The sequence below is a fragment of the Bombina bombina genome, chromosome 4 (genome assembly GCF_027579735.1).
Source record: "Bombina bombina isolate aBomBom1 chromosome 4, aBomBom1.pri, whole genome shotgun sequence".
NCBI lineage: Eukaryota > Metazoa > Chordata > Amphibia > Anura > Bombinatoridae > Bombina > Bombina bombina.
The window spans coordinates 1,079,091,670-1,079,107,728 of record NC_069502.1 but is presented as its reverse complement, the minus strand read 5'-3'; the positions used below and the strand labels follow the sequence as shown (position 1 = coordinate 1,079,107,728).

General features: G+C 37.6%; 1 protein-coding gene across 1 annotated transcript in view; it reads left to right on the top strand.

Annotated features, from left to right (window-relative positions):
- The window catches only part of TTC7A (tetratricopeptide repeat domain 7A), a 1,159,252-nt gene that overhangs the window by 214,701 nt on the left and 928,492 nt on the right, over nt 1-16,059 (top strand). Inside the window, exon 5 of the mRNA XM_053712237.1 lies at nt 2,651-2,769. Within this exon, the coding sequence (XP_053568212.1) occupies nt 2,651-2,769 (119 nt within the window). The remainder of the gene's footprint in view (nt 1-2,650; nt 2,770-16,059) is intronic.

Below are 16,059 nucleotides of genomic sequence, written 5' to 3'. Positions count from 1 at the left end.
ATAAAATTGTCTCTCAGCTTGCATTCTTAACAGCCAAATGAATAAACAAATATAAATAAATGTAAGAATTTGCATGTTTTTTTTTGTGTTTTTTTTTTAATCATATTAAAGAAATGAGGCAGCTAAAAACCCTCCTGATTTAGCCAGGAAATCATTTATTAGGTTTAAAAAATCTTTATATATGACTACAACATATGCTTTTTCTCTGTGCAAAATTGGCTACTGCCAAAGTTCAAAACTGAGTTTATCCACATTTTTAACATTGTAATTACATCCACCTAGATTACGAGTCTTGCGTTAGGGTTAAAAAGCAGCGTTAAGAGGTCCTAACGCTGCTTTTTTCCTAACGCTGGTATTATGAGTCTTGAAATGACAGGCTCACCGCTCACTTTTTTGGCCAGAGTCGTTAATACCGCAAATCCACTTACGTAAATTGCGTATCCTATATTTTCAATGGGACTTGCATAACGCCGGTATTACGAGTCTGCAAAAAAGTGAGCGGTACAGCCTCTCCTGTCAAGACTGGTACCGCATTTAAAAGTCAGTAGTTAAGAGTTTTATGGGCTAACGGCGTAACATAAAACTCTTAACTAAAGTGCTAAAAAGTACACTAACACCCATAAACTACCTATTAACCCCTAAACTGAGGCCCCTCCCCCCCCACATCGCAAACACTAAAAAAAAATTTAACCCCTGATCTGCCGAACCGGACATCGCCGCCACTATAAAATATTAATTAACTCCTAAACCGCCGCCCTCCCACATCGCAAACACTAGTTACATTTTATTAACCCCTAATCTGCCATTTCTAACATCGCCGACACCTACCTACATTTATTAACCCCTAATCTGCCGCCCACAACGTCGCCGCCACTATATTAAATTTATTAACCCATAAATCTAAGTCTAACCCTAACACCCCCCTAACTTAAAGGGACACTGTACCCAAAATTTTATTTCGTGATTCAGATTGAGCATGAAATTTTAAGCAACATTCTAATTTACTCCTATTATCAAATTTTCTTCATTCTCTTGGTATCTTTATTTGAAATGCAAGAATGAAAGTTTAGATTCCGGCCCATTTTTGGTGAACAACCTGGGTTGTCCTTGCTGATTGGTGGATAAATTCATCCACCAATAAAAAAGTGCTGTCCAGAGTACTGAAACCAAAAAAAAGCTTAGATGCCTTCTTTTTCAAATAATGATAGCAAGAGAACGAAGAAAAATTGATAATAGGAGTAAATTAGAAAGTTGCTTAAAATTGCATGCTCTTTCTGAATTACAAAAGAAAAAAATTGGGTTCAGTGTCCCTTTAAATATAATTTAAATAAATCTAAATAAAATAACTACAATTAAATAAATTATTCCTATTTAAAACTAAATACTTACCGATAAAATAAACCATAAGCTAGCTGCAATATAACTAATAATTACATTGTATGTAGCTTAGGGTTTATTTTTATTTTACAGGCAACTTTGTATTTATTTTAACTAGGTACAACAGTTATTAAATAGTTATTAACTATTTAATAGCTACCTAGTTAAAATAAAGACAAATTTACCTGTAAAATAAATCCTAACCTAAGTTACAATTACACCTAACACTACACTATAATTAAATTAATTACCTAAACTAACTACAATTAAATACAATTGAAAAAAATTATCTAAAGTACGAAAAAAACAAACACTAAATTACAGAAAATAATAAAATAATTACACGTTTTTTAAACTAATTACACCTAATCTAATCCCCCTAATAAAATAAAAAAGCCCCCCAAAATAATAAAAAGCCCTACCCTATACTAAATTACAAATAGCCCTTAAAAGGGCCTTTTGCGGGGCATTGCCCCAAAGTAATCAGCTCTATTACCTGTAAAAAAAAATACAATACCCCCCAACATTAAAACCCACCACCCACACACCCAACCCTACTCTAAAACTCACCCAATACCCCCTTAATAAAACCTAACACTAACCCCTTGAAGATCACCCTACCTTGAGAAGTCTTCACCCAGCCAGGCCGAAGTCCTCAACGAAGCCGGGCGAAGTGGTCCTCCAGACGGGCAGAAGTCTTCATAGAAGCCGGCCAGAAGAAGTCCTCCAGACGGGCAGAAGTCTTCATCCAGGCGGCATCTTCTATCTTCATCCATCCGGTGCGGAGCGGGTCCATCTTTAAGACATTCGACGCGGAGCATCCTCTTCTGGCGACGTCTTCAAACAGAATGAATGTTCCTTTAAATGACGTCATCCAAGATGGCGTCCCTTGAATTCCGATTGGCTGATAGAATTCTATCAGCCAATCAGAATTAAGGTAGAAAAAATCCTATTGGCTGATTGGATCAGCCAATAGGATTGAAGTTTACTTTTTTGCGGCTAACGCCGGGTTTCTAAAGACCCGTAATACCAGCGTTACTGTAGGTGAGCGGTAAGCAACGCACAGCCTTACCGACAAAACTCGTAATCTAGGCGATTTTTAATACAATAGGTTAATGCATATTTTAAAAAGTAATTTCAGAATTAGTGCCCTTAAAGTTAATATGGCATATGACTTATTCTACACATTTTTAACATTGCTGGGTGAGTGTGATAATAATGCCAAGGAAAATTATAAATTAATTTTGACGTTTAAATGTTCTTTCCTCCATAGAGCTCATATAGCGGGCATTCCAGGAATTCAAAAGGCAGCACTTCCAACCATGACTTTGAGCTCAGCTATTTTCTTGAAGCTGCCCTTCAAAGTGCGTATGTGGCACATTTCAAAAGGGGGTAAGTAGGCCTGCAAGTTTGACATGTTACTAGAAAAAGTAACAGCTTCTTACCAAAGATATATCGTGCTTAAACAAATGTATATTTATGTTTACTGGAAGTCTGGAGTCTGATTCTGGAGACTGATGGTAAATGAACCCTTATCTAAGCTCCTTTATAACTTAGGACATGAGACCCATTATTGGGATGAGGAGACATTCCCTTTAGTTATGACATGTTTGTTGTAAAACATTGTGGGCAAATTTACCCGTTTGAGGGAGTGGAATAATTAACAAGCCATTACAAGCTCGCGGTAGCAATTAGAGCTTATAAAATTAACCAGAGATTTATAACATGGTTAATGTTATAAATATGCCCCAAATGCCCCCCAAAATACAGTCTAGTGTAGTTTATTAAAACATAAAGATGGCAGCATCTTTATTTTTTTTTTTGAATCATAGTTTTTTATTGAGGTTTGATCATATAACATTGAAATGCAAAATATGTTCTAACATGAACATAACATTTACATGAGTATAGATTCCATAAAATAATTTTGAACAAGTTGCGATATACAACCACTAAAACATATTTAGCTAAAGAACCTCAAGTTTTTAATTTTTATATACCCCCTAATCAATTCTGTAGGTCACTCTTGAACCCATCCCTGATATATTATGACGCTAGAGGTGAATAGTATGATATATAACCCCTTATGGGCATGAATTATAAATCTGAGTAAATGTGAGGAAGCGGGTTAATACCGCAAAAGAAAATTCACCACGTTGGGTGAATGGCTAATATAACCCCCCAGGAACTCACGTTAACCCGGAGGGGGGGGAGATGGTTTGAATATAGACAGTGTAGATCTATCAGCTGCTTTTGGTCTCCAATGGCTCTATATATCTTATTGATTTACCTACTCTGTATCTAAGTACTAAGCTCCAGCAGGGCCTTTCTATTCATATGACTTCATTTGTTCTGTACCCACACATTATTCTTTTAAGTACGCTAGTTATGAAAACCTGGGTAGCTACACCCCCCAAAATACCGTCGCTAGCAGGGTAATAGAAAAGATGAATCACCCTCCTTGAAAGGGAAGGACACTCAACATACATATCTGAAAAGCATTAATCATATAAAAAATAACATTTTGCAAATAAAAGTTTGTATGCATTACAGTTTCCCGTACATATTAATAGCACGCAACTTTCTCATTACAAAAAATAAATAAATAATAAGACGAGGAAAATATGTAGATAGAATCCCATGAGTCAGAGTAGAGGTAGTGTTAGAAGGGCATAATTCCATAATCACATAATGTTCTTTAACACCTGTGAACAATACCAAATCCGCTGGCTCGGCCGCAACCAGCGGGGCAGGTTTAGGTTAACATGCTGAACCCTCCCAAGGAGACACTCAATAGACCCAGGTATTATAGTGTCCTAATATACAGTTGGCGTGTCTATAGTGGGCTTTCCAACTCTACAAAAATCAAAAATACATACAAGAGTTGCATCTCTAAGGTTAGGGAAGTCTAAGTAAAGAGCTTGAGAGATACACAAATTAAGGAGTGTCTAATCCCATGTAGCATATATATTCAAATGGGGAAAAAACATAGCCACCCAAATATAACATAGTGAGTGAAAAATAAAGGACTACAGTATAATGAAATAGTGACATAAGTGACTCAAATACAATATGATGACCTAATATTTCATCTAGCACTCATCAGCATACCATGCTTCCCGGCTAGTATGTAGTGAAGTACCTACTGATGAGGTTATATATTACATATTAATATAACCTGTCCATATATATCATTGGGTATCTGGATTAACTATGTAAAATTGAGCCAGCAGTAGAACAAATATATATGACAACATAATAATATCAAACATGAGCTAGAGCTATAGTTAGCCTATTCTTAAACTTGAGTCCTGTACGATAGAGATATTACAAACAAATGTGTAAGACATGTATTCTGCCACAGTAGTCTATATCTGCGTCATGCTGGAGGGCCAGGCAATATAAAGAACATAGTATGGAGTTCTCTGATAGCATAAACCCTATGTAGAGGGTAGGTTAGTAGACATGAGAGTAACTAGGAATCTCTTAATAAAACGAGCTTACAAATATATTAGATGAGCCCTGTGTAAAGGTGTACATTGGATATTTTTCAACTGGTCACATATCTGTGAGCCAATGCATGTTAGATTGTCAAAAATAAGAAGCATAGAAGCCAGTGTCTCTTAATATTCATGTGCAGGAACATAGAATAGCGAAAAATTTCAGAGGGAAATGTCAACATATGCGCTGAAGGTTTTGCTTTGGAAACAGAAGTTTATCCTACACCTACTTTCGTCAGATTGCCAACCGGGAGGTCAGAAAGTATGTCCGCTAACCGACCACCATGTTGCTTATGAGAGTGTACTCCAGGTGGCTTAGGGATATCAAAGGTATGACTTCGTGAGAATAAAACGCCGGGCACATCCAAGGCATAAGGTTGAGCTTTGCTGGGCTTAGGTAATAGCAGCGCCGGCCCCCTTCTCCTCCCGCACCACTCTGACAGCTCTCCCCGGTCATGTGCTATAGGCAGACGATTCACCTCTCCAGTGGTGAGGTACAATTTGGGGAAGGGGGATTCACTCGCTTCCTCCCTCTGCAGGGCCCACTCCAGAGGCGCAGGGACGATCACACTAGGCACCAAGCCAGCAATGCAGAGCGGGGCGCAGGAAACCAGCGGAGCCCCCTCCCACTCCTCACAACAGATGCTCAGTAGAGGGGGGTAATGAGGCTTCTCGGGTGAGTATTCCTTAGTTAATGCTAGCTGCGCAACTCCAGGCTCCTCGTTAGATACCACACCGCTGATTGACCCCCTCATAGTCGATCTTAGCGTGGCTGATAGATCAGCAAAGCAGCTTGCCGCCTGCTGTTCCAAGTCCTGCAATAGGGCATATATTAGTCCATTACTCTCTACCATGTTGCCGAGTGCCCTTGGTTTAGTCCAACAGAGACAGAAGTCGGTAGCTGGAAGGGTGGGCCCAGAAATCTCGCCACCTGTAGTGTAGCGTTTTCCTCAAGTAAGACTTGTTAATCCTCAGGTTAGACATATATTTCGACTTAGGCAGGGTAGATACAGGTCAGTAGCTATGTATATATGAAATTAGTGCAGACTTTTGCTAAAATACTTTTTCCCAGATTAGGCCTAGGAGCTCAAAAAATGCACGTCTGGCTGTCCCGGCTGTTGGCTCCGCCCCCAGCATCTTTATTTTTTAATAAAAGTACTGCACTAGGCAGTATTTTTGAATTAAAGTTGGTGGGAGTTGGGTGTTAGAAAAAAACGGCTCTGAAAAGTGCCTTTCTATTGTGGTCAATGGGAACTGTGTGTTCCCAGTAAATATATATGTATATGCTTATATACATATATATTTATGTGTTAATATGTGTATATACACATATTAACATATAAATATATATGTATATCAGCTTATACATATATATATTTATACTTGCTGCCATCGCTGCGTGACTTACCCCCTTGGCTGGCGCAGAAGTTCTGATGCATTGCGGCTATCTTGTTATACCAGCGCACATTATCTTGTAATACCAGCGCACATTATCATTAGCGTATGCAGTTGGCATTTAGCGATGTCCGCCCGACAGTAAATAAATCTACCCCTTAATATTTTAAAACAAATTAACATATTTTCTGCAATTATTTTTCAATAGCCAAACTCCAACTAAATTCCTTCAGGCAGCTATTTCTGGAGATTAAATATTTTTTTGTATTGTTTTTTTTCTGCATTCAAAAACAAAAACAAACAAACAAAAAAAAATATATATATATATATATATAAACACATTAGCGCTGTAGTCCTAAATAGTCTTTAGTCCTAAATAGATACACAAACACAGTACAGAGCAAATAGTATGGGATGGGTACAGGTATATTATTAAATATTGTCCATATGAGTCACAATAGAAGTGCTAATTTCAAATCCCTCATAGAGTTACACTTACTAGAGATGACTTCAATCAAACATGAGGTAAGTGCTACATATAGTTTAAACCTCCAGTGTGACCTTCTGCTATGTAGAATCCAATAATCTGATGCCTGGCCCTCATCTTCAAGGAGTAAGGTGAAACAGATCCTTAGATCCCCACTGGATCAGGAGGAGCCAGTCATGCAATATGGGAAAAGATAAAAGCAGAGACACAACATGAAGTAATAACACTTGTAATGGCTGGTTATTTATCGCGTGCCCGCAATATATTAGCGCTCCACTGGTAATCTAGCCCTTTGCCAGCTAGGAGGCATTATGAAGTAGCTGGGTAGGGGCAGTGACATCCTTTGCAATATTATAGGGTTTTCTGTTATTTATAAATGTTGCTTAAGCTACCCAAAACACAAATTAATTTCATAATTTAGCTTGATTTACTGATAATTTGTGCAACAAACACTAAAAAAATAAAATAAATAAATATAAGCTAATTTTAGCTTAAAGGGATACTAAACCCAATTTTTTTCTTTCATGATTCAGATAGAACATGCGATTTAAAGGGACAGACAACACCAGAATTTTTATTGTTTTAAAAGATAGATAATCCCTTTATTACCCATTCCCCAGTTTTGCATAACCAACACAGTAATATTAATATATGTTTTACCTCTGTGATTACCTTGTATTTAAGCATCTTCTGACAGTCCCCTGATCACATGACATTTTATTTATTATCTGTTGACTTTCATTTTAGTCAATTAGTGCAGTGTCGGCCACAAGCTGCGGGCGTGATCACAATGTTATTAGGAAAGAAAAAATTAGTGATGGCACTACTAGGGATTATATACTAGGGAAGGGCTTGTAATAGTGCTCAATTGGCCTTATAGAATATGATATGAGCCCATAGGTGCTGTGTATAAGCGAACATTTAAATATCTACAACTAGAGGATGTTGTAAAGAAAGATACACACGTAGCACTATATTCCCCTTGGTATGTTACAGCTGTGTGGAGAATTTACATCAAAATTGGTTAAAAATTCAACTTTAAAGGGACACTGAACCCAATTTTTTTCTTTCATGATTTAGATAGAGCATGCAATTTTAAGCAACGTTCTAATTTACTCCTATTATCAAATTTTCTTCATTCTCTTGGTATCTTTATTAAAAATGCAAGAATTTAAATTTAGATGCCGGCCCATTTTTGGTGAACAACCTGGGTTGTTCTTGCTGATTAGTGAATACATTCACCCACCAGCAAACAAGTGCTGTCCAGGGTCCTGAACATTTTTTTAAGCTTAGATGCCTTCTTTTTCAAATAAATATACCAAGAGAACAAAGAAAAATTGATAATAGGAGTAAATTAGAAAGTTGCTTAAAATTGCATGCTCTATCTGAATCACAAAAGAAAAAAATTGGGTTCAGTGTCCCTTTAATAGATATGCTTTAAAAATGGGTGCTTTAAAATCAACATGTGATATAAGACTGGCTTGTATAAAGAGCTCTGAGAACGTTTCACCAGAATAGCGTGATATGTTATAATTGTCTGTGAATTATATTGTAGTGTTACTCAGGAGACCTTTTAACATTGACTCCTACATGGTCATTGTTGAGTTACAGAGACAATACTCAGATATATTAGGTCTGTGAAATTGGTGGATTTCGATCTACTAAGTTACTTATGTCATGTATAGGGATTCCTTGATAACTATAAAAGAGACGGATCTTATTTATTATTCCAAACAAATGTGAATTTTATGTAGATCCGTTTATTCAATTGAACAATTCCCCAAAATGGTGTAATGTATTATAGTAGTCTGTAATAGTCTTGGTAACTATAGAAGAGACGGATCTTATCTATTGTTCCAAACAAATGTGAATTTTATTGTAGATCCGTTTATTCAATTAAACTGTTCACCTAAACGGTGTAATGTATTATAATAGTCTGTGGACTGCAGTAGAGTTTAGTACCTCTGAATAAGTTGCTATATATTGTTATAAAACCACAGGAGACACCAGATTATATTACGTATTCCTACTAATTCTGGAGGAATTAGGGACAAACGTCCTTGTGCTAGATTAGGAAAGTCTCCTTATGTGATCACTTAAAGTATCCATCAGTTATAAAGATATGTAAGGCGTAACTAGAGAAACAAAAGTTGTACTGCTTTAGTAGTCTCCCTATGGTAGTAACCATTCACTTAGTAGGAACTGTATAAAAATTCTCTTCTTACAGGACAAAGAGAAATTACAACAGTGCTATAGAGGCAATTCAAAATATAAATTGATAAATAGTGTTAGGTACCTATTATGCTTGTATGCACTGTTTATGTTTGTAAACATCTATGAAAATATACTGTCATTGTCTAAAAGTTATATCATTGTATTACTTAGCCCTCTAGTTACATGCTGCTGTGATAACTTTGTAGCGATTTCAACACATTGCATTAAAGAGAGTTACAACCCGAGTTATAATGGTAAATAGTAGCAATCCATCAACAGTATATACACGGAACCAGTGAAACTGTCAGTCACTGCCAGCAAAATCTGAGTATACACGCGTGTCAGCTCAGATATCAACTATTACCAGTCTTATTCTACATTAGGAACATATAAAATGAAGGGTCCCATATGCCCTTTCCCCTAACATGTTTAGCCCGCAACTCCGGATTTTTCAAAGAGAAATGGCTAATTGGGCCCAATTTGGACATTTCCACTTAGGGGTGTACTCACTTTTGTTGCTAACGATTTGGACATTAATGGCTGTGTGTTGAGTTATTTTGAGGGGACAGCAAATGTACACTGTTATACAGGCTGTACACTCACTACTTTAGATTTTAGCAAAGTGTCATTTCTTCCGTGTTGTCACATGAAAAGATATAATAAAATATTTACAAAAATGTGAGGGGTACCGGCCACTTCATTAGGTACACCTTGCTAGTACCGGGTTGGACCGCGTTTGCCTTCAGAACTGCCTTAATTATTTGTGGCATAGATTCAACAAGGTGTTGGAAACATTCCTCAGAGATTTTGGTCCATATTGACATGATAGCATCACGCAGTTGCTGCAGATTTGTCGGCTGCACCTCCATGATGCGAATCTCCCGTTTCACCACATCCCAAAGGTGCTCTATTGGATTGAGATCTGGTGAGTGTGGAGGCCATTGGAGTACAGTGAATTCATTGTCATGTTCAAGAAAACAGTTTGAGATGATTTGAGCTGTATATGGATGGATATGGTCAACAACAATACTCAGGTAGGCTGTGACATTTAAACAATGCTCAATTGGTACTAAGGGGCCCAAAGTGTGCCAAGAAAATATTCCCCACACCACCACCACCAGCCTTAAACGTTGATACAAGGCAGGATGGATCCATGCTTTCATGTTGTTTACGCCAAATTCTGACCCAAACATCTGAATGTCGCAGCTGAAATTGAGACTCATCAGACCAGGCAGCGATTTTCTAATCTTCCATTGTCCAATTATGGTGAACCTGTGTGAATTGTAGTCTTTGTTTCCTGGTCTTAGCTGACAGGAGTGGCACCCGGTGTGTTATTCTGCTGCTGTAGCCCATCTGCTTCAAGGTTCGAAGTGTTGTGCATTCAGAGATGGTATTCTGCATACCTTGGTTGTAACGAGTGGTTCTTTGAGTTACTGTTGCCTTTCTATCATCTCAAATCAGTCTGGCCATTCTCTTCTGACCTCTGACATCAACAAGGCATTGTTGTCCACACATCTGCCGCTCACTGGATATTTTCTCTTTTTCGGACCATTCTCTGTAAACCCTAGAGATGGTTGTGAGTGAAAATCCCAGTAGATCAGCAGTTTTTTAAATACTCAGACCAGCCCATCTGGCACCAACAACCATGCCATGTTTAAAGTCACTTAAATCCCCTTTTTTCCCTATTCTGATGCTTAGTTTGAACTTCAGCAAGTCGTCTTCACCACGTCTAGATGCCTAAATGCAGTGCGTTGCTGCCATGTGATTGGCTGATTAGCAATTTGTGTTACCAAGCAATTGAACAGGTTTACCTAATAAAGTGGCCAGTGAGTGTGTGTGTGTATATATATATATATATATATATATATATGTATATACTGTATATATATATATATATATATATATATATATATTACAAAAACTAATTATCTATATATATATATATATATATATATATATAAATATTTATTTCGGAATAAATAGAACATATTCTTCTATGTGAAGAGAAATATTCATATTACAGGTCAGGTTTAGCGCTCTTGAATAAACACGGTCGAGTTAGCGCGCAAGTACAGGTGTTAATTTTTTTTGCAGTTTGCACGCTCCATTGAAGTCTATAGGAGAGTACAATAATGCGGTCGCGATATTCGAAGTTCAGCTTTTTGAGCTAGGGTATTTATTTGCACACTAACTTTTTACTTTCAACTTGTAATATGAGAGCAACCCGACACACGCAAAAAGCCTCTGTCTAGCAAAGTTAATGCGCGAGCGCTCCACTCGTAAACTAGCCCTTGATTGGCACACCTCCAGGCTCATTTTACTGACACACCCCCAGTAAAATTACAGCCAATATTAAAGGGACACTAAACCCAAATTTTGTTTCTTTAATGATTCAGATAGAGCATGCACTTTTAAGCAAGTTTCTAATTTACCCCTAGTATAATTTTTCTTCGTTCTCTTGCCATCTTTATTGAAAAAACAGGAATGTAAAGTTTAAGAGCCGGCCCATTTTTGGTTCAGAACCTGGGTTATGTTTGCTTATTGGTTTGCTAAATCTAGCTACCAATAAACAAGCACTATCCAGGGTGCTGATCCTAAAATGGGCCAGCTCTTAAAGTGAAGGTAAACTTTGCACGATGCGATCAGTGGCAATGTAAATACTTATAAAATGAGAGGTACTTTCATTCATCAATTTAATTATTTTAATATATTTACCTAGTTATAAGCCTTTTTTTTGCCGTTTCTAATCTTTTCAAAATCAGCCCATTTTTTTTTTTTTTGGTCCGGTTACGTTCTTGAAACTGCCAATAGTCAGTCTGGCCGTTAGGCGGCCGTCATTTGACGTCACAACATTGCTGGACGTTCTGCGCATGCGTTGGCATTATTTCTGGCTCGCTCCAGTTTAGCGCATGTGCAATTACGCTAGAGACCAGAATATATTTACTCTGTAAAACAAATTGAAACAGTATCTGCGTCTGCAAACAGTACGGCAAATGGTGCGCATGCGCAATTGTTCCGGCAATCGGGAACATGCATTTTAAGTACGTACAGAGCGGGTGGGACCACTCTGTACGTAATATAGTGAATAATCCGGAAATCCATGGAGGGCGGAGCTAAGAACGGCCAGGACAGTAAATATAAAGTGTTTTGAGAACAATAATATATATACAAATATAAAAAAAGAAATTAGCGATCATAGTATATAGTAGATGAGGAATAGAATACAGGCTACAAAAACGGAAAACTGTACCTTCACTTTAAGCTTTACATTCCTGCTTTTTAAATAAAGATAGCAAGAGAACAAAGAAAAAATTATAATAGGAGTAAATTAGAAAGTTGTACAAAAATATTGAGAAAAGGTAGAAAGTGTAGAACCTTAAAATTATTGAACTACACACAAGACAGGGATTTCAGCACAAATAATTTATTTCGATTAAATAATCACACAAAAATATATAGTTGTTGAAATGAAACACTGAGTGTCCTCAAAGAAAGCAAATCCACATGTTGGATAAGATGTCATTTATTCCACAATTTAACAAGTGAACCATTTTTAGTACTCAAGAGCAAGGACAACTAATTGATGGATATAAACAATTGACCACAATATTTCAAATACAGAGACCTGGTATCCGCAGGACAACACCTCCAATAGAGGATAGTACCGCCCTAGGCGTTTTATTTAGCTATCATAGGCCTAGATTTAGAGTTTGGCGGTAGCCGTCAAAACCAGCGTTAGAGGCTCCTAACGCTGGTTTTAGGCTACCGCCGGTATTTGGAGTCAGTCAGGAAAGGGTCTAACGCTCACTTTCCAGCCGCGACTTTTCCATACCGCAGATCCCCTTACGTCAATTGCGTATCCTATCTTTTCAATGGGATCTTTCTAACTCCGGTATTTAGAGTCGTGGCTGAAGTGAGCGTTAGAAATCTAACGACAAAACTCCAGCCGTAGAAAAAAGTCAGTAGTTAAGAGCTTTCTGGGCTAACGCCGGTTTATAAAGCTCTTAACTACTGTGCTCTAAAGTACACTAACACCCATAAACTACCTATGTACCCCTAAACCGAGGTCCCCCCACATCGCCGCCACTCGATTAAATTTTTTTAACCCCTAATCTGCCAACCGCCACCTACATTATAGCTATGTACCCCTAATCTGCTGTCCCTAACACCGCCGACCCCTATATTATATTTATTAACCCCTAATCTGCCCCCACAACGTCGCCGCCAGCTACCTACAATAATTAACCCCTAATCTTCCGACCGCAAAGCGCCGCCACCTACATTATAGCTATGTACCCCTAATCTGCTGCCCCTAACACTGCCGACCCCTATATTATATTTATTAACCCCTAATCTGCCCCCACAACGTCGCCTCCACCTGCCTACACTTATTAACCCCTAATCTGCCGAGCGGACCACACCGCTATTATAATAAAGTTATTAACCCCTAATCCGCCTCACTCCCGCCTCAATAACCCTATAATAAATAGTATTAACCCCTAATCTGCCCTCCCTAACATCGCCGACACCTAACTTCAAACATTAACCCCTAATCTGCCGACTGGAGCTCACCGCTATTCTAATAAATGTATTAACCCCTAAAGCTAAGTCTAACCCTAACACTAACACCCCCCTAAGTTAAATATAATTTAAATCTAACGAAATAAATTAACTCTTATTAAATAAATTATTCCTATTTAAAGCTAAATACTTACCTGTAAAATAAACCCTAATATAGCTACAATATAAATTATAATTATATTATAGCTATTTTAGGATTTATATTTATTTTACAGGTAACTTTGTATTTATTTTAACCAGGTACAATAGCTATTAAATAGTTAAGAACTATTTAATAGCTAAAATAGTTAAAATAATTACAAATTTACCTGTAAAATAAATCCTAACTTAAGTTACAATTAAACCTAACACTACACTATCAATAAATAAATTAAATAAAATACCTACAATTACCTACAATTAAACCTAACACTACACTATCAATAAATGAATTAAATAAAATACCTACAATTACCTACAATTAAACCTAACATTACACTATCAATAAATGAATTAAATACAATACCTACAAATAACTACAATTAAATAAACTAACTAAAGTACAAAAAATAAAAAAGAACTAAGTTACAAAAAATAAAAAAATATTTACAAACATTAGAAAAATATTACAACAATTTTAAACTAATTACACCTACTCTAAGCCCCCTAATAAAATAACAAAGACCCCCAAAATAAAAAAATGCCCTACCCTATTCTAAATTAAAAAAGTTCAAAGCTCTTTTACCTTACCAGCCCTGAACAGGGCCCTTTGCGGGGCATGCCCCATGAAATTCAGCTCTTTTGCCTGTAAAAAAACACATACAATACCCCCCAACATTACAACCCACCACCCACATACCCCTAATCTAACCCAAACCCCCCTTAAATAAACCTAACACTAAGCCCCTAAAGATCTTCCTACCTTATCTTCACCTCAACGGGTATCACCGATCGGTCCTGGCTCCAAAATCTTCATCCAACCCAAGTGGGGGCTAGACATCCATCATCCGACAGCTGAAGAGGTCCAAAAGAGGCTCCAAAGTCTTCATCCTATCCGGGAAGAAGAGGCGATCCAGACCGGCAATCATCTTGATCCAAGCGGCATCTTCTATCTTCATCCGATGAAGAACGGCTCCATCGTGAAGACCTCCAGCGCGGACCAATCTTCTTCCGATGACGTCCAACTGAAGAATGACGGTTCCTTTAAGGGACGTCATCCAAGATGGCGTCCCTCGAATTCCGATTGGCTGATAGGATTCTATCAGCCAATCGGAATTAAAGTAGGAAAATTCTGATTGGCTGATGGAATCAGCCAATCAGAATCAAGTTCAATCCGATTGGCCGATCCGATCAGCCAATCAGATTGAGCTCGCATTCTATTGGCTGATCGGAACAGCCAATAGAATGCAAGCTCAATCTGATTGGCTGATCGGATCAGCCAATTGGATTGAACTTGATTCTGATTGGCTGATTCCATCAGCCAATCAGAATTTTCCTACCTTAATTCCGATTGGCTGATAGAATCCTATCAGCCAATCGGAATTCGAGGGACGCCATCTTGGATGACGTCCCTTAAAGGAACCGTCATTCTTCAGTTGGACGTCGTCGGAAGAAGATTGGTCCGCGCTGGAGGTCTTCACGATGGAGCCGTTCCTCATCGGATGAAGATAGAAGATGCCGCTTGGATCAAGATGGTTGCCGGTCTGGATCGACTCTTCTTCCCGGATAGGATGAAGACTTTGGAGCCTCTTCTGGACCTCTTCAGCTGTCGGATGATGGATGTCTAGCCCCCGCTTGGGTTGGATGAAGATTTTGGAGCCAGGACCGATCGGTGATACCCGGTGAGGTGAAGATAAGGTAGGAAGATCTTCAGGGGCTTAGTGTTAGGTTTATTTAAGGGGGGTTTGGGTTAGATTAGGGGTATGTGGGTGGTGGGTTGTAATGTTGGGGGGGGGGGTATTGTATGTGTTTTTTTACAGGCAAAAGAGCTGAATTTCTTGGGGCATGCCCCGCAAAGGGCCCTGTTCAGGGCTGGTAAGGTAAAAGAGCTTTGAACTTTTTAAATTTAGAATAGGGTAGGGCATTTTTTTATTTTGGGGGTCTTTGTTATTTTATTAGGGGGCTTAGAGTAGGTGTAATAAGTTTAAAACTACACCGCCGCCACTGTAATAAATTTATTAACCCCAAAACCTAAGTCTAACACTAAACCTAACACCCCCCTAACTTAAATATTAATTAAATAAATCTAAATAATATTTCTATTATTAACTAAATGAATCTTATTTAAAAATAAATACTTACCTATAAAATAAACCCTAATATAGCTACAATATAAATAATAATTATATTGTAGCTATTTTAGGATTTATTTTTATTTTACAGGCAAATTTCAATTTATTTTAACTAGGTACAATAGCTATTAAATAGTTATTAACTATTTAATAGCTACCTAGTTAAAATAAACAGAAATTTACCTGTAAAATAAATCCTAACCTAAGTTACAATTACACCTAACACTACACTATA